This window comes from Desmodus rotundus, unplaced genomic scaffold (assembly GCF_022682495.2).
Source record: "Desmodus rotundus isolate HL8 unplaced genomic scaffold, HLdesRot8A.1 manual_scaffold_385, whole genome shotgun sequence".
NCBI lineage: Eukaryota > Metazoa > Chordata > Mammalia > Chiroptera > Phyllostomidae > Desmodus > Desmodus rotundus.
This window is the reverse complement of record NW_026527462.1, coordinates 1-22,004: the sequence shown is the minus strand read 5'-3', so window position 1 is coordinate 22,004 and position 22,004 is coordinate 1. Positions and strand designations below refer to the sequence as shown.

The window sequence follows — 22,004 nt, the reverse complement described above, 5'->3', positions numbered from 1 at the left end:
ATAGCTGCACTCAAGCTTCGCCAGCCACAAAGCAGATGACGGCTGCCGGGCCACGCCCCCAAAGACTCCACCGCGGGTCGGGGCTGGACAGACTTTTCCCAAAATGGAGCGAGAGGAGACAGAACGTCCATCAGCATTTAGCCCCGCCCCCGCGGACAGCTAGGGCCAATTAGCGACCCGCAGGGCGGGTTCTAGGCCTGGGAAGGAGGCTGCTGTTGCCCCAGCAACAACCAGAGAACGTAGGCGGGCGCGGCCTCGGAGGGATCGTGGCGCCTGGGATCTCTAGCTGCGGGGAAGATCCAGGGAGAAGCGCGAGCCAGGCCCGGGAAATCAGCGCCCGCGGAGAGAGGGACAGGTCAGGCCCGTGAACTCCAATCCCAATGCCCCTTTCGCCCCTCCTAACCGTTAGCTGTTCTGAGGTGTGATTAGCGCATGCGTACGACTAGAGGCGGGGCTTTGGCGCTCTGCTCTTAAAACGCATGCTCCTTGCGGAGCTGGGGGGAGGAGCTGAGGCTAGGAGGCGGGGCTTTAGTGCTTGTGGGGGGAGCCATTGGCCTCCGGGGCGGGGCTTTCCTGTGCGCTAAGCTAGAAGGTTGTTATTGAGTGAGGTGTCAGCTCTTCAGCCCTGTCCTCTCTAATCCCCTAATTTTTTTGGCGCTCTCCTGGGGGGCGGGGGGTGCATTTAGGATCATGATTAAGACTGTAGCCTCAGTGGTTTGACGAAACTACTTTGAAATCCTAGTACTGTCCCTTATTTGCGGGGCCTCAGTTTCCTCCTCCCTCAGGTGGAAATAATAGTACATTTGCAGGGTTGTGATTCTGTTTTTACCCTCTCAGGGTCATGGCTGAGGTGCACGTGATTGGGCAGATCGTAGGGGCCACCGGTTTCTCAGAAAGTAGCCTCTTCTGCAAGTGGGGCGTCCACACAGGTATTACTGGACCTGGTTCATTTCCCCACCAAGACTCCCAGGCTAGAGGTTCCACGCTCCTTCCTTGACCACATGGCCCAGTCCCTGATCCTTATCTTCCATTGGCTCAGAGGACTCCTAGCCCTGGACCACACTGTGTCCATGTGTCTCCTGTGCCCTTCTTATCACTTCCCATCCCATCTCTGGGGACTCTGGCTTCTACTCTCTGAACACACAGCTCCTAAGGATTTGGGGCTGTAGGCTAGACCCCACACCCACTCCCAATCCTCAAAACACTACACAGCCTTAACCCTACTGTTTGGACTGCATTCACTGTCTTAGGGGTGTCCTGGGTCTCTCCCCCATCTCAAGTCTTTGCTTAGTAGTCTCCATTTATTGAGTTCTTACTGTAAAATGGGTTTCCATTCCAGACTTACAGAGGAAAGGCTACCCTCCTGTATGCATAATTCTGTGTGAGAGAGTAGGAACCAAGTTCTGGTAATCATCCAAGTGTGTCCACATGGCCCAGGAGGGACCTCAGAGCCCCAGTTTTCACCCATGTGAAGCAGAGTAGTGTGGTGGTATGTATAATGGTTAGGGCTGCCAGGTCTGGGCTCAAATACTAACTCTCCCACCTAATATATTAGGGGGCCCCTTGAGCCTCAGTTCCCTTGTTTGAAAATTAAGCTAATAACAGAGGCAGCATAGTATTGAGGTTAAGAGTACAAACTGCCTGGGTTCAAAGCCAGTTGCTTATTTATTATGTGGTCTTGGCCTTGATTTCCCTGTTTATGCAATGGCAATGGAAACAGCACCTATCTCAGGAGGTGGTTGTGTGAGCTAAATGAGGAACAACAGCACTTAGGAGAGGACCTGGCCTAGTAATTGTGTAGTAAGTGTTCACCCTGCTCAGGTAAAAGTTGGATGGGGTCTTGTTTGTAAAGCCCGGGGTATGCTGCCCAGCACACATAAATGCCCATGTAACAAGTGTGTCTAATTGCCATCCCAATCTTTTCAGGCCCTGGGCTCTGGGCAATTTCACTGGTGGTTGGGTGGTTGAGATTCCCTGGGAAATTGTGGCCCTCCAGTTGAGCAGATAAAGAGGCAGGTTCTGGAGTCAGACTTGGTTTCCAGTCTGGGCCCCACCTGCTCTGTGACCCTGGGCAGGTACTGTCTCCTTTCGGAGTCTCAGTTTCCTCGTCTGTAAAGTGTAGAGTCCTCCATAGGGGTGTTGAGACATACTGTATGTGAAAGGCCAGACTCAAGGCCTGGTGCTTTCTTTGCCTGGACCAGAGGCAACGATAACTCATAATATGGTTTTTACGACTTTAGGGGACTGTTGAAGGGGGAGCAGTTAATCCCGCAGTCCAACAGAGCTCAGCCTGAATCCAGCCCCACCATGGCACTGTGGTCTGCCGCAGTCCTGCTGTAGCCCACATGGAGACCAGTGCTTGGCACACAGTAGGTGTTCGTGGAATGAATGGACAAGTGACTCTCCTTCCCAGAGTCTGCTTCTTTACATGTAAACTGGGGGTTATATTAGCACACCTCCCAGGCTCATTTATTTGTCCAACAAACATTTTTTGAGCATCTTCTGTATACTAAAATCTGGGTTTGATGTGGAGATCCAGCAGTGTACAAGATCCCTGGTCTCCTGGGGCTCATGGGAGGGGAGACAAAATAAATAAGCAGATAAAGAAATGAGTGTAATGCCCTGGCTGGTGTGGCTCAGTGGATTGAGTGCCGGCCTGCGAACCAAAAGATCGCCAGTTTGATTCCCAGTCAGGGCACATGCCTGGGTTGGGGGCATGTGAGAGGCAACCACACATTAATGTTTCTCTCCTTCTCTTTCTCCCAGCCTTCCCCTCTCTAAAAAATAAATAAATAAAATCTTTTTTTAAAAAGGGAAATATATGAGTGTAATGATTACAGGCGGTGGTAGGATGGTGGTAGAGATAAAGTAATGGGGCTAATTTTGGATTGCAGGGTGAGGGAGGACCCCTCTCTAAAAGTGGCACTTGAGCTGATCCCTGAAGGATGAACAAAAGCCAGGCTTTTTGTCCATTGGGACATCCAGGCTTTCTAGGCAGAAGGAACAGCCAGTGCAAAAGCCCTGAGGAGGGAAACAAAAATAGGACCAGTGAGGCTAGAGATAGTGAGAGATGGGGGAGTGATGGGACATGAGTTCAGGAGGGGAACATAGGCCAGATATAGGGCTTCATGGGCTATGAGAAGAGCTTGTAGATGGGGGTGGAGCGGGGATTCAGAGTCCTAGAGGGCGGATTAAATGGATTCATCCCTAAAGTGCTTAGCGTAGTGTCTGGCATTTGGTAAGCATTCAGTGAGTTTTTGCTCTCAATTTCACCTCAGTGGGACTGGTATCACTATGTGCCTTTCACAGCGTGCTCATGCTCTTTGTCGAAGGGCGCCCTTGGTGCCGTCGCAGTCCTTGCACTAGGCTTCTGAATGCAGGGTGACAATAGTAACTATGACACCCAACACTTACCCAGCACTCACTGTGCCCCAGGCACTCTTATAAGTACTTTGTCTGTATTAGCTCATTTAATCTGCTCACAAAGTGACAAGGAATGCATTATTACACCCACTTCACTGATGGGGAGACCGAGGCAGGGAAAGGTAACTTGCCCAGGTGTGCTCAGGCAGGGAGAAGTAATGCCAGGGATTTGAACCCATACATTTGGCTCCAGAGTCCATCCTTTGTGTCCTCTGTCCCTCAATGCCAGGGAAGAATGGGTCTCACAGCCACAGTGGCATCCCCTCCCTGATGGCTGCCTCCACCCTTCCCTGCCCATCAGTGACCTGGTTCTCATTGCAGGGGCAGCGTGGAAGCTCCTGTCAGGCGTTCGGGAGGGCCAAACACAGGTGGACACCCCCCAAATAGGGGACATGGCCTACTGGTCCCACCCCATTGATCTGCATTTCGCCACCAAAGGCCTCCAAGGTGGGTTCCTGGCCTGGGCCCTGAGCTGGGCTGACAGGATGGGGGTTAGCAGCACCTAATGGGGCTGGTCCTGGGAACCCCAAGTCCTGACCCTGCTCCTCTGCCCTTTGAGTCCCTTTCCCAGCCAGGCCTGGCCCTGGAGAGGCAGAGTTGAGGCCTCCCATGGCTGGCTTTAGAGTACGCCAGAGGCCAGGGGTGGAGGTAGAGAGGAGAAGGCAAGGGCCAGGGGGAGATGGGAGGTGGCTTTCAAAGATAGAAAGCAAGAGAGTCGTCAATCAGGAGGAAGCTGGAGGAGTTGTGTGAGAGAGGCAGGGCTGCTGGCTGTTCTCAGGCAGGGCTCCTCAGCTGTTCAGAGGAGAAATGAGTACTTGGGGGAGGAAGGGTATCAGAAAATCTTTTCTGGTGGAAAATTTGGGTCATTGGAACGCAGTGGATTCCAGGAAATAGCCTGGGTAAATATGCCATATATTTCAACAATATAAATAATATTTACTGAGTCCTGCCCTGACCCTGGCCTGTGATGCCAGGGAGATGTCAGTGATTGAGATTGCCCCCAGCCCTGTCCTCACAGGGTTCACCACCCCATGGGGGAGACAGACCTGTTCCCAGACAGTGGCAGCCCAGAGTGGGCAGGGATGGGATGGGGAATTCTAGAGGGCAATGGAAACCAAGGATGGGAGGCCCCTGACTCTGCTGGGGAGTTCAAGGAGGGCTTCCTGGAGGAGAGGATGTTTGAGCTTTGCTGTGAGGGGCCAGTGGGAGCTAATAAGGCATAGGGAAGGAAGAGAGTTCAAGGCAGAGGTCTGTGTGTGGAAGACTCAAAGGTAAAGTGATCCAGGGCATTTAGAAGATGGAGGGAAAGCAAGAAGACTGCAGGGGGTAAGGAGACAGTGGGTGGGCCATACAGCGCCTTGAGTGCCAGGCTGCAGAGCTGAGGCCATCCCCTGAACCACAGGTGACTGACAAGTCAGATTTTGCATCTAAAATGTCCTTCTGGCTGCTTGTGGGTGGTGGATTGGAGGGTGAGGCAGGCAATTGTCCTTCCACTCTTCAGACCTGAAGTCCTCCACTGGTCCCACTGGGCAGCTCCCACCTGAGGGCCTTTGCACAGGCTGTTCCATCTGCTGGGAATGCTCTTCCCTAGATGTCCTCATGGCCTACTCCCTTCCTTCCTTTAAACGTTCACTCAAATATCCCCTTCTTAGTGAAGATTTTCTTGATTATCCCCTAAAATTGCATCCCACCCCCACGCTACCTAGCTTTATTTTTCTCCAGAGCAGTTATCACCATCTGACATACTCTGTAATTTGCTTATTTACTATGCTCGTTGTCTAGGATGTCAGCTACACAAGGGCAGGAATTTTGGTCTGCTCTGTTCACCTCTGTGTCCCCAGCTTCCAGGACAGAGCCTAGCACAGAGGGGCTCAGAAAGGAAGTCGAAATGGGGCTGGATCTCCTAGGGCTTTGCCTACCAGCCTAAGGAGCTGAACTGTATTCTTAGGACACTGGAAAACCTATGGGAGGAGAAAGATGCTTCTAGGTGCTAGGTGGAAGATGGATTGGAGGGAGCAAGAAGGAAGGCCCTGAGCCCAGAGAGGACAGGGTGGGAGTGGGGGAGGTGTCCAGGACAAGGCCCAAGGAGCTTATCTCCTTGGGGCTAGGCTGCCCCCCTGAGATGGAGACACAGAAGAGGCCACAGAGAGGGACGTCAGCAGAGGCTAGTTTCAAAGAGCCTCGAATGCTGAAGTTGGATTTTATCCTGAGGGCACTGGGGAGCCATGGAAGGGTTTTGAGCAAGGGAGGAACATGGATTCAGAAATATCCCTTTGGCTGCTGTGTGGGAGTGGAAGTCCAGAGAGGAGGCTGGGGCAGAAACCCAGGGGGGAAAGGACTGAGCCTGGAGTCTGGTGGGGATCAAGGAGGTGGGGGCCCAGGATGGGGAGCTGCACCCATTCCTCTCTCCCTCCTGTCTTGCAGGCTGGCCCCGGCTCCATCTCCAGGTGTGGTCCCAGGATAGCTTTGGCCGCTGCCAGCTTGCTGGCTACGGCTTTTGCCACGTGCCCAGCAGTCCCGGCACCCACAAGCTGGACTGTCCCACGTGGCGGCCCCTGGGCAGCTGGCGGGAGCAGCTGGCACGGGCCTTTGTGGGTGGTGGGCCTCAGCTGCTGCATGGGGACGCCATCTACAGTGGGGCCGACCGCTACCGCCTGCACACAGCTGCTGGAGGCACCGTGCACCTCGAGCTGGGCCTGCTGCTGCGCCACTTTGACCGCTATGGTGTGGAATGCTGAGGGACTTTGCCTCCACAGCCCCCATCCACATCCCTGGACACCCATGGCGGGCAGAATTGTACAGTGGTCAGAAGTGTGGGCTCTGGAGACTGCCAGACCTGACCCCAGTCAAGTCATCCGGTGGCTCCTGTCCTGGCTAGCACCTCGTCTCCCAGGTGTCCCTCTGAAGTCCGGTTTCCCCATCTGTGAAACGGGGGCAGCAACAAGTGTGTGGGATCCCAGGGGTTTGGGAAAGAGGCTGCCTCGTCTACATCGAATGCTAAATAAAAGAGAGCTGTTCTGACAGGTGTCGGTGCTTTCCTGAATTCCTGACCTGTCAGGTGGCCTGTGCCCCATCCTCCCACTGACACCCTCCTTTCTCTGACCCCCACCTTCTTCTGTCAGATTCGCCTCCCCTATCCTTTACCTCAAGCTCTGACCCCCTTCCCACTCGGTGCCCCCTTATGAGACCCTCTCCTTGGGGGCGTTCCCTTACTCTGTGCCCCTCTCCCTCGGCTTCCCACTCTCTCCGTTCTGGGTCCCCTCCCCTGATCCCCTGTACTCTTTGTTTCCATCCTCCATGGAGCCCTCCCCGCCAGGTCTACCATTCTCTCGGTGACCTCCGCACAGCCAGAAAAGCCACATGCATCCGGGTCGCCCGTTTTGGTAGCTCTTAGCCGCCAGGAGGCAGCACCCTGTTTGTGGGGCGGGGCCGAGGTGCCAGTGGTTTAAAAGACCCCCCTCAAAGCCCGCCCACGCGAGCTGAGGACGGTGGCCCGGCCCCCCCATGCCCTCCCCCTGGGGGCCGCCCCCACCCCGTGCGCTTCCTGGGTGGGGCCCGGCGGCTTCAAAACCCCCTCGCCGCCGCGGCTGGTCCTCGCGCCGCCGCCCTTCGCGCCCCGGGCCGTCCCACCCCTCCTCCTAACGCGATCCACTAGACAGAGAGCCCGGGCAGGGGGGACGCCCCCTCTGGGGCACCCCCCCCCCCCGGTTCGGAGCCACCCGCGGGGCCGGCCTCGGCCAGGAGCGGAGGAAGGCGCAGCCGGAGGCCCCAGAGTCTGCGACTAGCCGCCACCGCCCCCGCCGCCGCCGCCGCCACTGTGGGGAGGAGGGGGAGGAGGAGCGGGAGGAGGGACGATCTGGTTGGGAGAAGAGGAAAAAAGTTTTGAGACTTTCCGCTGCTGCCGGGAGCCGGAGGCTCGGGGACGGCTTGGCGCGGCGCTGCCCAGCGAGGAGACAGGACTTGGGGGCCCCTGATCGGTACCCCCTCACTGCTTCGGACGCTTGCTCTCTCCCTGACCCCCTACACGGCGTCCCCGAGGCGCCCCCATTCCGGACCAGCCCTCGGGAAAGACAAACCCGATTCCCACGAAGACTTGACTGAAGACTTCGGGCGCATCCCCCTGCACGCTCTCCACCCCCAGCCTCTCTCTTGAGCCCCCACGCATCCAAGGATCCTTCTCCCCCGGGATCCGGTTGACTGAACCTCTCTCATACCTGCCTCAGCTCCCCTGTTCAGGACCACTCACCTCCGGTACCAGGTCGCTCCCATCTCGGGGTTTTCCGTAGGGTAACCAGAAGCCACCCACCAGAGCCTCCCCTGCATTCTCCCTGAGGACCTCAACTCTCCCTCCAGCCCCCGGACCCCCCTACCTTTCTTCCGAAGACCCCTCAGCCCCAGGAGGGGTGGGGCCTCCCTTTTCCCACCCTAGCCTGGCTCGCGCTCTCGGCGGTGCCGGGAGCACTGCCTCCCCCATGCCGCCCTCCGGGCTGCGGCTGTTGCCGCTGCTGCTGCCTCTGCTGTGGCTACTAGTGCTAGCGCCTGGCCGGCCGGCCGCCGGACTGTCCACCTGCAAGACCATCGACATGGAGCTGGTGAAGCGGAAGCGCATCGAGGCCATCCGCGGCCAGATCCTGTCCAAACTACGGCTGGCCAGCCCCCCAAGCCAGGCGGAGGTGCCGCCTGGTCCGCTGCCGGAGGCCGTGCTGGCCCTTTACAACAGTACCCGCGACCGGGTGGCTGGGGAGAGCGCCGAGCCGGAGCCCGAGCCGGAGACGGACTACTACGCCAAGGAGGTCACCCGTGTGCTAACGGTGGAAAACAGCCACGGTGAGCTCCGAGGGGCAGGGGACCCCGGAGGGGAGCCCCCAGGGGGCGCCGGCGTGCTGGGGGCAGGGGAGGAAATGGAGGAAACTGGGTGAAGGAAGAGAACCCCTGGGGGCGTCGGGAACGTGGGAAGCGGTCCCCAAAAGAATAGAGCTGAGCTTCCTTCCACCCAGGTATCTGGTCTTGAAGAGGAGGAGATAGTGAGCAAAGTGGACCTCTTCTAGAGGCCGACAGGAGCATGCGGGATTGTGGGGGAAGTCCCCTAGAGGGAGAGAAGCAATTAGGGGGGAGGGGTAGAACGAGACTTTCCGCCCCAGGGTGCACTGGAGTGCAGGGGTCGTGGGGGTGGGGCCTGCAGAGAGGGATCCCGCTTTAGAAGAAGCAGGGACCCCAGTTTTGGGCAAGGAGAGGCAATGGAGAAAGCTGACCCGGAGCTCAGGGTTCCCGAGGCGGGAAGATTCAAGAAGGACGGAAAAGCTAGGTGGAGAAGCTCCCTGGTGCTCTCAGGATAAAGTCCAACCTCCACATTCAAGGCCCTTTGGAGGTGACAGGAAAATGGACAGAGGACCGGCTTGCAGAGGGCGCGAGGAACATGAAGGATTTGGGGGTGGGGTGCAGAGAGAGGGGTTGCGAGGGGGTGAGAAGTGCTGGGAAGATTGGGGCGCGAGTTCGTAGGGAGGGGGAAGCTGGCCGGAGATTAGCCGAGACCGCGGAGGGTGTCGGGGATGCGCAGTGAGGCGCCCAGAATTTTTCGCAGATGGACGTGCGAGGAGGAAGCCAACCCCCAAGAAACCTAGAGCACTGGGGTCGTGGGAAGGGGCGTTACGGAGAGGGGGGACAAGCGTGGGAAAGGTGGACCTGGAGGGCGGTGGAGGAAGGAGAAACGGCGCTCCGCCGGGCGCAGCGAGCCCTCCGGCCGCGAGCTGGAAGGGAGTGGGCTGAGTGAGGCCTGGAGCCGCAGGGGGCGAGGTGGTGGGTGCGACTCTGCAAGCTCGCGGCGAGGAAGCCCCACGTGGGTGCCACGCGCGGGGGGAGGAGCTGCTCGCCCGGAAGGGAGGAGGAGGACCCCGCAGAGCTAAAGGCTGAGAATCTGGACCCCGAAGTGCCAGTTCCTCTCCTGGAGGTTGGGGAAACCCCAGCGTCCGGCCGCCTCGCCCGCCCTCCCTCCCTTCCCTTTCCTTTCCGTGCCCCGGGGGGGCGGGGATCGCGCGCGGAGCCTGGGGCGAGACGGGGCAGGTCCGGTCCCCGCCCTCGCGGCGGCTGCGCCTCCCGTCCTCTTCACCCCAGTTCCGGGCGGAGCGACTGTGGGCCCGCCCCGTTGGCGCCCACGCGGGGACCCAGGAGTCCCAAGGAGCCCAGTGGCTTGGGGCGGTCCTCCTCCCCCTCGTTTCACTTTCCCTATTGGGCGGTGGGCTTGTGCGTCCTCAGCCCATTCCTTTGCCCAGCTGATGGCTCCAGCCAAAGAACGCCCACCCCCACCCACATTTCCATCTCACCTTTTTCGTCATTGCTTCACCTTCGTTGTGGAGATTCAGCACTGATACCTCCTATCCTCTCCACCTGGCCTCGACACCTATGTCTCTCTTCCCGCGTGGCTCCCATCTCTGTCTCTGCATCTCTCCCGCATCCTCCGTGGTCTCCAAGTCTTTCCTCCCTTTCCCTCTTTCTCTTCCACACTTCCTCTCCCTGTCTCTGCAGGCTCTCCCTGTGTCTGCAGTCTCTCCCTGACACCCTCCGCCGGTCCCTGCCCCTCCTTTCCCTCTTCCCTATCTGTCTCCCCACCCCGGGCTCTACCCTTCCTCTGGGGGTTGCTGAGTAACCCCTGGGCCAAGATAGTGCTTATTTTCAGGAGAGGGATTGGTCTGGCTAGAGTGGGGAGGACTGGAGGAAGGGGGTCCACAGAAGCGGACCTCATCAGATCCTGCCTCTGTTTTCACTCCCCACCCTCCCCACTGCAGAGGCCTAAAGCAGATGCCCCACTTGATCCAGGAGCTCATAGCCTGCCCCCTCAACCCCAACCCCAACCCCAAACTTTCCCTAGACTGGAAAACAGTTCCTAACTCCCCCCACCAATCCATTCCTACCTGGAATAAACTCTGCCTTTTCTCACCAGTTGAGGAAGGAAGCAATTAATAATAATACTAATAATAGTAATAATAACATCACATTAGCTAGGAGGTGGCATAGCTAGGGTTTGTCTCTGGACCCAGACTGTCTAAGTTTGAATCCCTATTCTGCAGCTTCTTAGCTATGAGACCTTGGGGCAAATTACTTGATCTCTTTGTTGCCTCAGTTTCACCACCTAGAAAATGGGTATAATAGAATCTTCCTTACAGGGTTGTTGTGAATTTTAAATACAAAGGGCTTTAACACACACATTAGAGGGTCTCCTGTGGGCAGGCTGTGCTGTGTGCTGTATCTGCCTCATCTCATTTACTTCACACTCTCACCCTGCAGTCTGTTCTGGTTTTACAGGTGAGAATCTGGCACAGAGGTATTCACCTGTCCAAAGTTACACAGTGCTTCTGTTAGGAGAACCTGGGTTGGAAGACAGGGAGCTTGATGTGGTTGCTATTTTTCAAAGAATAGCAGGAAACTGAGGCTCTGAGAGGGGATGTGACTCGCCAAGGTCCCAGAGCTGGAAGTCAGCAGAGGCATGGTCTGCTTCAAATGCCCTTGACTGTACACCGCCATGTAGTTGCATTTGAGGCTCCAAGCGCTGGAGAGGTCTGAGCAACCGAGCTGGTAGATACCTTTGTCGCCAGCCTGTACTAAGTGGGCACTTTACATGTGATGGGAGAGAAGAGTTTTACAGAGGAGAAACAAACCCAGAGAGGGCAAGCCACTTGCCCAAGGTCAGGGTCAGACTCCAACCCAGAGCTGTCAGCTCTGGAGCCCACCCTCTTATATTTGGGGTGCATCAGCTCCCCTGCCCCTGCTACACCTCTGACACCCCCCTTCTCCACTCCTTCTGCCTAGAAATCTATGAGACATTCAAGCATAACTCACACAGCATATATATGTTCTTCAACACATCGGAGCTCCGGGAAGCAGTGCCTGAACCCCAGTTGCTCTCCCGGGCAGAGCTGCGCCTGCAGAGGCACAAGTTGAAAGTGGAGCAGCACGTGGAGCTGTACCAGGTGGGGGAACCGGCCAGGTGCGGCAACTGGGCCACAGGTGGCTGCAAGGGCCGCATAGACGAACCCTGAAGGATGGAGGAGTGCAGACTGTGGAATCAGGGCTCTTTGAAACCTTCAGACTCCGAGCACCCTAGAATGTTAGCCACTTAGAAGGCTAGAATCTTAGCAATTGGGTTTTAGAACCCAGGACTCTTGAAAGTTGAAATCTCTGGAAAGCTTGGTGGTTCTCAACCTGCTCTATCCCATATGGAAGCCACTAGTCATATGGCCATTTAAAAGACTACACTTTCAGGGACCATTTCTATAGTTACACATGGACTAGTAATAATAGTAATAAAATAGCAATAATAACATCACATTATTGAAGTTGATTACAAATAAATACAAGCAAAAATTCAGTTCCTCAGTCTCACTGGCCATATTTCCAGTGGCTGTGGTCACATGTGGGCAGCGGCTATCTTGGACGCCTCAGATCAGGAACATTTCCATCATCACAGACAGGTCCCTTGGGTGGCTCTGTTCTAGGAAATTTGTAGTCTTCAGGAGGATTGGATCATCTGGAAGGGCTGGGGTCTCTAGAAGGTCAAGTGGCCTAGAATCCCCCTCACAGGAACATTAGACTCAACAGTAGATGGCAGACTCTTCCAACCAGGGAACTTTGTCTGATGTTAGCTTCTTGGTGTCCAGAGAACCCAGCTTTGTGCTGCCAGGCCCCGGAGTGTTCCGTCTGGCCCCAGGGGGTCATTCTACCCTCTGTCAGGTGTCTGTAGCTTCTGGGTTTCTGGACTCCTGGACTTGTTGAATGTTAGTCTCTTAGAACTTTTAGGCTCATGGACTGTGTAATTCTTGGGATGCTGCCAAACCCTGGAGTTATAGAATGACTTCTAACATAGGCCCCTGGAAAATTATAGACTCAGAATACAGGGCGTCAAATTTGCAGAACAGTGTGCTGAGTGAAGCCCAGGGTGTCTGCAAGAAAATCTCAGTGCTGTGGGCTGTCCGGGCTCAAAGGGACCTGGCATTTCACCAGCAAGGAAACTGAGGCCTAGAGAGAGAAAGGAATTTCCACGGCCCCAAAGGGTCAGGGACCAAGGCTGAGCCGCTCAGGTACCTTGACTCCCAGTCTGGGGCTTACTGTTCCTGCAGGGTCCCAGAGCATGGATGTCTTGGGGGGGGGGGGGCTGTCCAAGGGACTCTCTGAAGGTCCATTTAGGGGAGCAGGCAGTGGGGGTGGGCCCACGTGGCAGCATCCACCCACTATCTCTCTCCTTCCATTCCTCATCCCCCAGAAATACAGCAACAATTCCTGGCGCTACCTCAGCAACCAGCTGCTGGCCCCCAGCGACACGCCTGAGTGGCTGTCCTTTGAGGTCACTGGAGTCGTGCGGCAGTGGCTGAGCCACAGAGGTGAGGACCACTTGTCTGCCCCATCCTGTTTCACAATGGGGTCGACCCCATTGTTTTTCCTGGGGATATTCTGCCTAGCACCCCCCACCCTATGGTGGTGCCAAAGAACCAAGACCTGGCCCTCCTCCCAGACACTCAAACCTGAGTGATTAATGGATTGATCCATTTCCTGAGCACCTGGCCTGTGCTGGGTGATCTGGGGACACAGCAGTGACAAAAACAGCTCAATCCTTGCCCTCATAGCAGTCATGGTCCATTGCTGGAGTGGGGAAAGGGGATGAAAGACCTGTAAATCAAGCAGTAATGACCCAGAGGGAGCAGGCCTGGAATGGGGAGCCCAGAGGAGGTGGCTGCGCAGCCTGTGATCCAGGAAAGCTTCCTGGAGGAGGGGACGTCAGTGCTGATGTCTGAGGGATGAGTGGAACCAGCCCAGAGAAGAAGGAGGAGCAAGACTGTTAGAGGCAGAGGGATAGGCTGTGCGCTGGCCCTGATTCCGGGGACAGCCCGACACAGACTGTCTATCTTTATGGAAGAGGAGGTGTCTGTCCTGTCCTGGCTGAGTCCACAGGGCCCACACCTCCTTTCTAATCTCCCCCTTGTTCACACCTCCACTTCATAAATGCTAGAAGGTCCCTGCTCTGTGCCTGACCCTGTGCCGGTGGCGCGGGGGAGATGGTGCTACCAAGACGGCTTCTAGATCCTGTCCTCACGAGGCCCACTGTTCCTTCTAGACACCTAAGAAGTCTTGCCAAAGTCCTAGCAGGCAGTGATGACCAGAGTGATGAGGGCCGGGGTGGGGGAGCCCAGAGCAGACACCCAAACCCATCTGGAGGAGGTGGCCTGGGAGAGCCCCCTGAGGGTCAGGGTGATCAGGGTGAGACTCACAGGATAAGTGCTGGTTTGGACAGATGGAAAATGGGGGTTAGGGAACAGGTGGGCCCTGGGACAGTGTTTGGGGTCCCTGGACAAAGGCCTATCTTGGTTACTGCTGAGTCCAGAGCACCCAGTACAGGGTCCAGACATAGTGGGTAGCTTAGAAAACCCACTCATTCATTTAAGAGTCTGGACTGTGCGTGCATCCCACCCCTGCCTTTTCCCACTTTGGGTAGGTCATCTCTCCGTGCGCCTGGGCACCCTCTTCTGGAAAACGGGTAGCTTGGTGAGGATTAAAGGGGACAATGCCCACAGGGTGTTAAGAACAGGCCTGGCACCCCACGTGCACTCCTGCACTCTGTAGATGTTTGTTTTTATGATGGTGGGCCAGGCCTGCAGGGGACAAGAAAACAAGGATCCCTGCCCCCATTCATCCTGCTCCCCCCTGAGAACAATGGGGGAAATAAATAGCCAAATACAAAGGAACCAGAGGGTCAGTGCTATGGAGAAAATAAGATGATGTCACAGTGGGAGTGGGGCCTGCATCCTGGAGGGCCTCTTGGAGGAGGTGACATTTGTGCTGAGACCTGAAGGTGGAGGAGGAGGCAGCGAGGTAAAGAAGTGTAGCAAGAAGGTGCAGGAAGAGAGGCAGGAAGGAGTCCCCAGGGGTTTGCTCCTTCCTTCTCCTCCAGGGGCTGGGTGAGCCACACCCTCACACTGGCTCCCCTCTCCTCACTCCGACAGGCGAAATCGAGGGCTTTCGCCTCAGTGCCCACTGCTCTTGTGACAGCAAAGATGATACACTCCACGTGGAAATCAACGGTAAGGCCCACCTCTCTGTCCTGGCACCCTGTGCAGTGTGTGTGTGTCCAGCCTCCTCCCCCTGCCCATTCACCATCTGAGAGTGTGTGTGTCTCTCCACCCCCCACCCACTGGCTCCCAAACTCAAACAGGAATCAGTGTTGGCCGCCGGGGCGACCTGGCCACCATTCATGGCATAAACCGGCCCTTCCTGCTTCTCATGGCCACCCCACTGGAGAGAGCCCAGCACCTGCACAGCCCCCGGCACCGCCGAGCCCTGGACACCAGCTACTGCTTCAGGTGAAGAGCAAGGCCCTCTACCCTGGGGGGGCCTGACCCAGCACGGCAGGGTGGGCACCTGGCCGGTTCTGTGCTTGCTTGGGCCAGCATCTCCTTCGGCCTGGACAGCTCAGAGGATGAGGTTTGAGTCCTAGAATGCAGGCATATGTGACCTGGGAGTCCTAGAACGTTGAGATCAGGTTGTTTTCGTGCTGGTTTGTGGGAATCAGAGACTATTAGAATGTTGAGCACCGAGAATAGGAATTCAACATTGGGAGGCCATGTGTTCAATTTCGATATTATTGACAGGTTGGGGTCCTAGAATGTTGCGATTCTAGGATGCTAGAATTCACGTTAGTTATTGCAATCTGACAGTGTTGGACTCAAGGAGTGTTGGGATCCTCATTTAGGAATTCAGGATTGGAAGGTTGCCTTTGTTGGATTCCTGTACCATTGACAGGTTGGAGTCTCAGGTGTTGGCAGGTTGGAGTCCTCGAATCTTCGGCTCAGAATGGTACAATCACGTGGGAAAATGTTAGCACTCACAAGTGGAGTTGGAGGAAGCCAGAATGTTGGTATCCGAGAGTGTTGGGGCTCGGTGTCAGAATGCTGCATTCTTGGGAGTCTGGGAACTTAGAAAGCGGAAGCTTGGACTTCTTGACTGGTAGGCTCAGAACTGTGGAATGTTGGAATGCCGTGTTGAAATATTGGAATTCAGGAATGCCAGGATCCTCGAGAGTTGGAATGGGGGCTCCTAGAGAGATGGAAATGCTGTTGGAGAGTTAGAATCTTCAGACGCTGGCGTATTGCAGTCTCAGAAAGCGGAAACGTTGGATTGCTGGAATGTTAAAATTCAGAGTTAGAATATTGCAAATTTAGAATGATAATCTGACCCTGTCCCTCCCCTGCTTAATATTTTGATGGTGCCTCTGGGCTTTGTCACATGCTGGTCCCCAGATGGAAAGTCAGCTTTTCTCCCAATCTCCTTCCAGACCCTACCCTCCGCCCAGCAGCTCTATGAATGAATGAACAGACTGAGGTCTTGGGTGCCAGCAGCTAGTAACCGTACAAAGACAGGCAGCCTGCCAGCCAGCCATGTGAGTCTCTGTTGAGACGGACACACTCTCACCTTGGAAGTCTTGCAAAAAAAGTTGATCCTGAACGATTTTCCAGAAATAGAGGGATAGTGGGCCATGTTAAACACCGCCACAGGCGCCCTGCGAGCAACATCAGGACTGTGGGAAACCTGACTCGTTTTCTTCAACAAATACAATGCGAAGGCAGGAAATAGAGAGAAAGACAGTTCTGTGGATTTTAAAAGGAATCTTAAGAGGTATATTGACCACCTGCGATGTGTGGACTTTGTTTGGATCTTTATTTGTGCAGACGCAAAAAGGAAAAGATGTTTATGAGACAGTTGGGGAAACGTGAACTCTAACTAGATATTTGATGATATCAGGTAGTTATTGTTACTTTTGTAATGTGGTATTGTGGTTATGTTTTAAAATAGTCCTGAAATTCCTTGGAGATACATATAGAAATATTTATGGGTGAAATGATATGGGAGAGAGGAAGTGGGTAGGGGTTGTGATACCAGGACCCAAAAAAAAAAACTGGAATCATCTTCTGGAGGGCGGACCCTTGTAGTGAAGACTTCCCCCACGGGGTGAGTGTTCTAGGAACACAGCTGTGTCAGTGCACCAGCTGGCGGTGTTGTGAGAGGCTGCATTTGGCTTCAGGAAATTTTTTTGAAGACACTTTAAACACATTTGCCCGTTTCATGGTGGGTGATTTATGGGCACACCTGCCCACCCCTTGCTGAATGTTCAGCAGTTTTTGATCAAACCAGCATGACCCCTGTGCCCCACCCTCCCTATTCACCTCATCTCACCCCCAGCGACTTTTTTTGTTTCCCTGGATGAAAAAAGTTCTTGAAGGGAAATGGTTTGCCGCAGTGCAAGAGGTAAAACAAGAAAATGGCAGAAGCACTAAGCAATTTTTTATAAATAAATTCCGGGTGTTTTGGGTCCCCTCTCGTACAGTGAGGATGGGCATGACTTGTTGAGTGTTGAAGTTGGGTGATGGAGACGTGAGAGTTCGATATGACGTTCTCTGCTTCTGTGCATGTTTGAGGTTCACACACCATCTTGCTGTTCTTATCTCAAGACCCATCTCCACTGGGAAGCTTCCCTGACCCCCTCACCAGCATCCACGGTGAATGTGAGGCCCCTCGGCCTGCCCTGGGGCCCCAAGTGGGCTTCTTGTACTCCTCAGGCCCTGTTGGGTCCTGATGGACTGACTGGATGGGGGAAAGCTTTGCAGGGCCCGGAATGCAGCAAGCCCCAGAAGTGTAAGCACCTGGGGGTCACTTGGCAGGCCTGTTAAATCTGGCCTGCTCTCTCCCACCCTACCCCAAGTTTCTGGTTCAGGAAGTCTGGGGTGGGGCCCAAGAATTTGCATTCCCCACAAGTTCCCAGGTGATGCTGCTACTGGACCCCACATGGAGAATAGCTGAGTTGGATAATAGAATCACAGACTATTCACATCTCAGAATCTCAGAACCTCAGCCAGAATTGGACCAGAAGTGAAAGATTATTCTGGACAGTGTGTCTTCCACTTCTGTGAGTCCAGGACCCCGCTGAGAAGCCAAAAGTCAGGAACCTTCTCCTGCAGAAGGATGTGCATACGTACACATATGTGAGCATATGGTTTGGGGGCCTCAGGACCCTCCCTAAGCCCATACACAAACTTCCTGATACCCCCTTGCATCACGGGATATGAACACCTTATTTGATTCAACATCCCCTGCATCTTTGGTGGGGAAACTGAGGGACTGGCAGAGCTCAACGACTTCAGTTTCCCGACTCCCTTCTTAGGGCTCTGTGGCTCTTGGAAAGATCTTGCCTCAGGAGATCCCATGTTATCACCTCTTTCTCCTCTGTTTGAGTTGACACGGTTGTTCTGGGCAACTGAGGCCACAAGCTCTGGGGCGGCACAGAGTTGACTGTGAACGGGGCTGAGAACCTGACTCCACCCCTTACACACTGTATGTGAGCAGGCAACATCCTTCTCACGGGAGGCTCAGTTTTTCATCCTTCAGATGGGAATAATAGCCCTGGGCAGGTGCTCAACGGGTTAGAGCATCATCCCGATACACCAGGGTTGCGGGTTCAATCCCTGGTCAGGGCACATAAAGGACATCAGTGTTTCTTTCTCCCTTTCTCTCCCTCTCTCTATCTCAAGTCAATAAATAAAAAATAATTTAAAAATAGGAATAATAAGGAGGCTCACCTCACAGGGTTTTGAAATTAATCGATGAATTCTCTATTGATTACTGTTTGAATAGGTAAATACATGCACATGGACCCAGCCTAGAAAGGATCTCAGAGAACCTCCAGCTCCTACCCCCGACCTGTCTCTGAAGAAGCATCCACTTTTATTATATTTGTGTCTCCTTCCAGAGATGATCTGCATGAGGCACTTATATGTGTTTATTTATTTAGTCCAAATGGTAGAGTCTTACTTGGTGGGGCAGGGGTGGGGGTGAAGGGCTGCATTTTCCTTCTTTTCATTACTTTTCTGATTCTAAAAGTAACACATATCCACTGTTAAGAATTTGGGAAGGACAGAAGGCTATCATCCATCATGCTAAATACAAATGTCATAGGAATAGAAATAGAAACAATATCACCCATCATACCACATATAAAAAGTCGCCATCGACATTTTAATATATTTCCTTCCAGTTGCTTTATGCAAAATAGAATTCAGATCATACTGCACCTGCAGCTTATACAGTGTTTCTTTCACATGTTACGACCGTGGACTATATAGTGTTCTTGGCTGCCCGTGAGCCAAGCTATTTAGCCAAGCTCCCTGCCCCTCTCAGCCATGGCCCCAGGGGCCAGTAATGCCCAGGTCCTTTCAGACAAGCGGAAGCCTGGGCCCCAGCTCTGGAGGACTGGTCTTTGGATCTGAACGTGGGGCAGAGATCACGAGTCCAGAATGGCAGCATCTAATACACCACTATTCTCCAATGTGTTTTCAAAAAAAATCTAACCTTGAGCAATTGATTCATACATCCAATATTTGCAGGGTACCTACTGTGTGCCAGGCACTGGGCATACATTAGAGGACAAAAGGGAAAAAAGTCCTGTGCTGCCCTGGCTGGTGTGGCTCTGGACTGAGCACCGGCCTGCGAACTGGATGGTTGCAGGTTTGATTCCCGGTCAGGGCACATTCCTGGGTTGTGTGCAGGCCAGGTCCCCAGTTTGGGGTGTGTGAGAGGCAACCGATCAATGTTTCTCCCTCCCTTCCCCTCTCTCTAAAAATAAATACATAAAACCTTTAAAAAAGAAAGGAAAGATGTCCTGTCCTCAGAGGAAGTCAGATATTGAACAGATAAGCAAATCAATCTCTAACAAATAAAACAGCAGGTAGCTGTAAGTTCAAAAAAGGAAACTAAATCAGAAAAAAGAGACAGAAAGGTATTGGAGACTATTTTTCCTATTCTGATTTCATTATGAAAAATTTCAAATGTATATAAAAGCAACTAGCATAGCATAATGAACTCTCATGCAGCTTCCACAGGTTTTAAGATTTTGCCCCACCTGAAATACAATCATTTTTAAAAATATTTACTTCTGTGAGAGGGGAAGGGAGCGAGAAAGAGAGGGAGAGAAACATCAACGTGTGGTTGCCTCTTGCACACCACCTCCATCCGGGGACCTGGCCCCAACCCAGGCCTGTGCCCTGACTGGGAATCAAACAGGGGACCTTTCAGTTGGTGGGAAGACACCCAACCCACTGGGCCACACCAGTCAGGACCAGACATTTTCATATTTTCTCGCATACCTGCAATGTTTTTGTTACACTGAGTGGAATTGTCATTTAGATGGGTATCATTTAGATGGATAAGATGGTCCAGGAAGGACTCTCTGAAGAGATGACATTCATTTGTCTCACTATTTATTGGGCAGCTACTGCATGCCACGGTGCTCTAGGAGTGAGGCTCCCTGAGTGGAAGACATTTGAGCATACATTTAAAGGATGTGAAGAAACAAGCCAGAGCAGGTATCTGTGGGAGTAGCAAGCCAGAGGAAACAGCAAGTGCAAAGGCCCTGGGGTAGGACTGTTGGAGGAACAGTGAGGACACTAGTGTGGCTGGAGCGAGAATGGAGAGGGAGCTGAGATTAGTCTGATCCGGTAGTGCCTTGTGGTTCATGGTGAAGACTTGTGGTGTTTGTCCTTAGTGAGGCGGAGCCATCTTCGGAGCAGAGGGACAACCAGACAGTCTCGCATGTGGCCCCAGAAGGCAGGGATTTCTGTCTGTTTTATGTGTGCTGAGTCCCCTGTAGATCCCAGCCCAGCACACAATAGTTCAGTAAACACTGGCACACATGGAAGTATCAGTACATACGGAGCTGCACTATGCTTCTTTAAAAAATATATTTTATTTTTAGAGAGAGGGGAAGGGAAGGAGAAAGAGAAGAAGAGAAACATCGATGTGTGGTTGCCTCTCGCGCACCCCCTATTGGGGACCTGGCTTGCAACCCAGGCATGTGCCCTGCCTGGGAATTGACCCGCGACCCTTTGGTTTGCAGCCCACGCTCAGTCCACAGGGCTGCACTATGTTTTTTATGTCCCAGTGTGTAAATGTGCCTCTTGGATGGTCACTGGGCTTCTTACAGACTTGTTTTGAGCACCGCATGAAATCCTTTATTACGATGCTCTTAGCACAGTGCTTGACTAGAGGAAGTGCTTTATCAGTGTTGGTGATTATCAGTACTGTTGCTGCTGTATCACAGGGGCGCAGGGGGATCGAGATGGGGATGGTGCTGGGGAGGGGACTCTTTCTCTTTCTCTCTCTCTCTCTCTCTCTCTCTCTCTCTCATGCACACACACGCCCCTCCGGGGAGGAGGGGCATGGTCAGCCCTCCTGGACTCCTCTGCCCTCCTGACCTGGATTCCTCACCCGTGCCCGCAGCTCCACGGAGAAAAACTGCTGCGTGCGGCAGCTCTACATTGACTTTCGCAAGGATCTGGGCTGGAAATGGATCCACGAGCCCAAGGGCTACCACGCCAACTTCTGCCTGGGGCCCTGCCCCTACATTTGGAGCCTGGACACGCAGTACAGCAAGGTGCGTCTGGTCCATGGGCTGGAGGGAGCAGGGACGGAGGGAGGGGAGGGAGAGAGGTACAACTGGAGATGAGGTGAGGAGAGAAGGAGAAAAAGGGAGAGATGGGGAGACTGGAGGAGGGATGATAAAAAGATGGGAGAGGAGCCGGAGCCACAGACACGGGCGTGGAGGGAGATAGAGATAGGGCCAGACCCTCCGGGACAGAGTAACCTGTAGGGGGTGAGGGGAGAAGTGAGGAGTTGGAAGGAGAAAGAGAAACCCAGAGGCAGAACGAGAGAGAAAAAAGCAGGAGGGCACCGGTTGGTACAGAGAGACAGAATTAGGAAGATGGAAGTAGACAGAAAGATTGAGTTACAGGCCAAGAGCGGGAAATGGGGAGAGGCAGAGATTTAGACCTAACTGGTGTGTTGAGACTAGGGAGATAGGGAGCGGCTGGAAGGGTGGGGGCACTCTCCGGGAGACCTCGGCCTTGACCCCGCCCGCCTGCCCCCAGGTCCTGGCCCTGTACAACCAGCACAACCCGGGCGCGTCGGCGGCGCCGTGCTGCGTGCCGCAGGCGCTGGAGCCCCTGCCCATCGTGTACTACGTGGGCCGCAAGCCCAAGGTGGAGCAACTGTCGAACATGATCGTGCGCTCCTGCAAGTGCAGCTGAGGCCCCGCCCCCAGGCCCCGCCCCCCGGCAGGCCCGGCCCCAACCCCTGCCCGCCAGGCCGGGCTGTATTTAAGGACACCGTCCCCCAAGCACACCAGGGGGCCCATTAAAGGTGGAGAGAGGACTGGGGGTCTCTGTGTCATTGGGCGCCTGACCAGCTCTCTTACTACCGTTTCGGGACTCCTGCTCCACCTGCCTCCTCCAGTCTCTCTCCACCATTCATCTGCCCCTCCTCAGACACTTACCAAGCACTTCTTATGTTGCATGTACTCCTGGTAAACATTAGATTTATTTATTGAGCACCTCGGGTCTTGTTCTAAGTGCTTATGTTAATTAACTCATTCAATCACCATAACAAAGCTCTGAGATACTGGAAACTCTAATAACACCCGCTTTAAAGGTGAGGAAACCGAAGCCCAGAGAGGTTAAGGGAATAGTTCCTGCCCACCAGGAACCTGCTTTCTG

The 22,004-nt window shown here is 54.2% G+C and overlaps 2 protein-coding genes across 2 annotated transcripts; both read left to right on the top strand.

Moving 5' to 3' along the window:
* Nucleotides 1-211: 211 nt before the first annotated feature.
* Nucleotides 212-6,444, top strand: B9D2 (B9 domain containing 2). Its single transcript, XM_024577631.4, has 4 exons — nucleotides 212-355; nucleotides 838-929; nucleotides 3,745-3,870; nucleotides 5,848-6,444. The coding sequence occupies exons 2-4, from the start codon at nucleotides 842-844 to the stop codon at nucleotides 6,159-6,161; spliced, it is 528 nt and encodes a 175-aa protein (XP_024433399.2). The 5' UTR covers nucleotides 212-355; nucleotides 838-841; the 3' UTR covers nucleotides 6,162-6,444.
* Nucleotides 6,445-7,009: 565 nt separating this feature from the next.
* TGFB1 (transforming growth factor beta 1) lies at nucleotides 7,010-21,841 on the top strand. The gene is made up of 7 exons (XM_024577404.3): nucleotides 7,010-8,250; nucleotides 11,227-11,387; nucleotides 12,677-12,794; nucleotides 14,412-14,489; nucleotides 14,621-14,768; nucleotides 20,734-20,887; nucleotides 21,381-21,841. Exons 1-7 carry the CDS (start codon nucleotides 7,896-7,898, stop codon nucleotides 21,537-21,539), a joined length of 1,173 nt encoding a protein of 390 aa, XP_024433172.2. The 5' UTR covers nucleotides 7,010-7,895; the 3' UTR covers nucleotides 21,540-21,841.
* The last annotated feature ends 163 nt before the right edge of the window (nucleotides 21,842-22,004 follow it).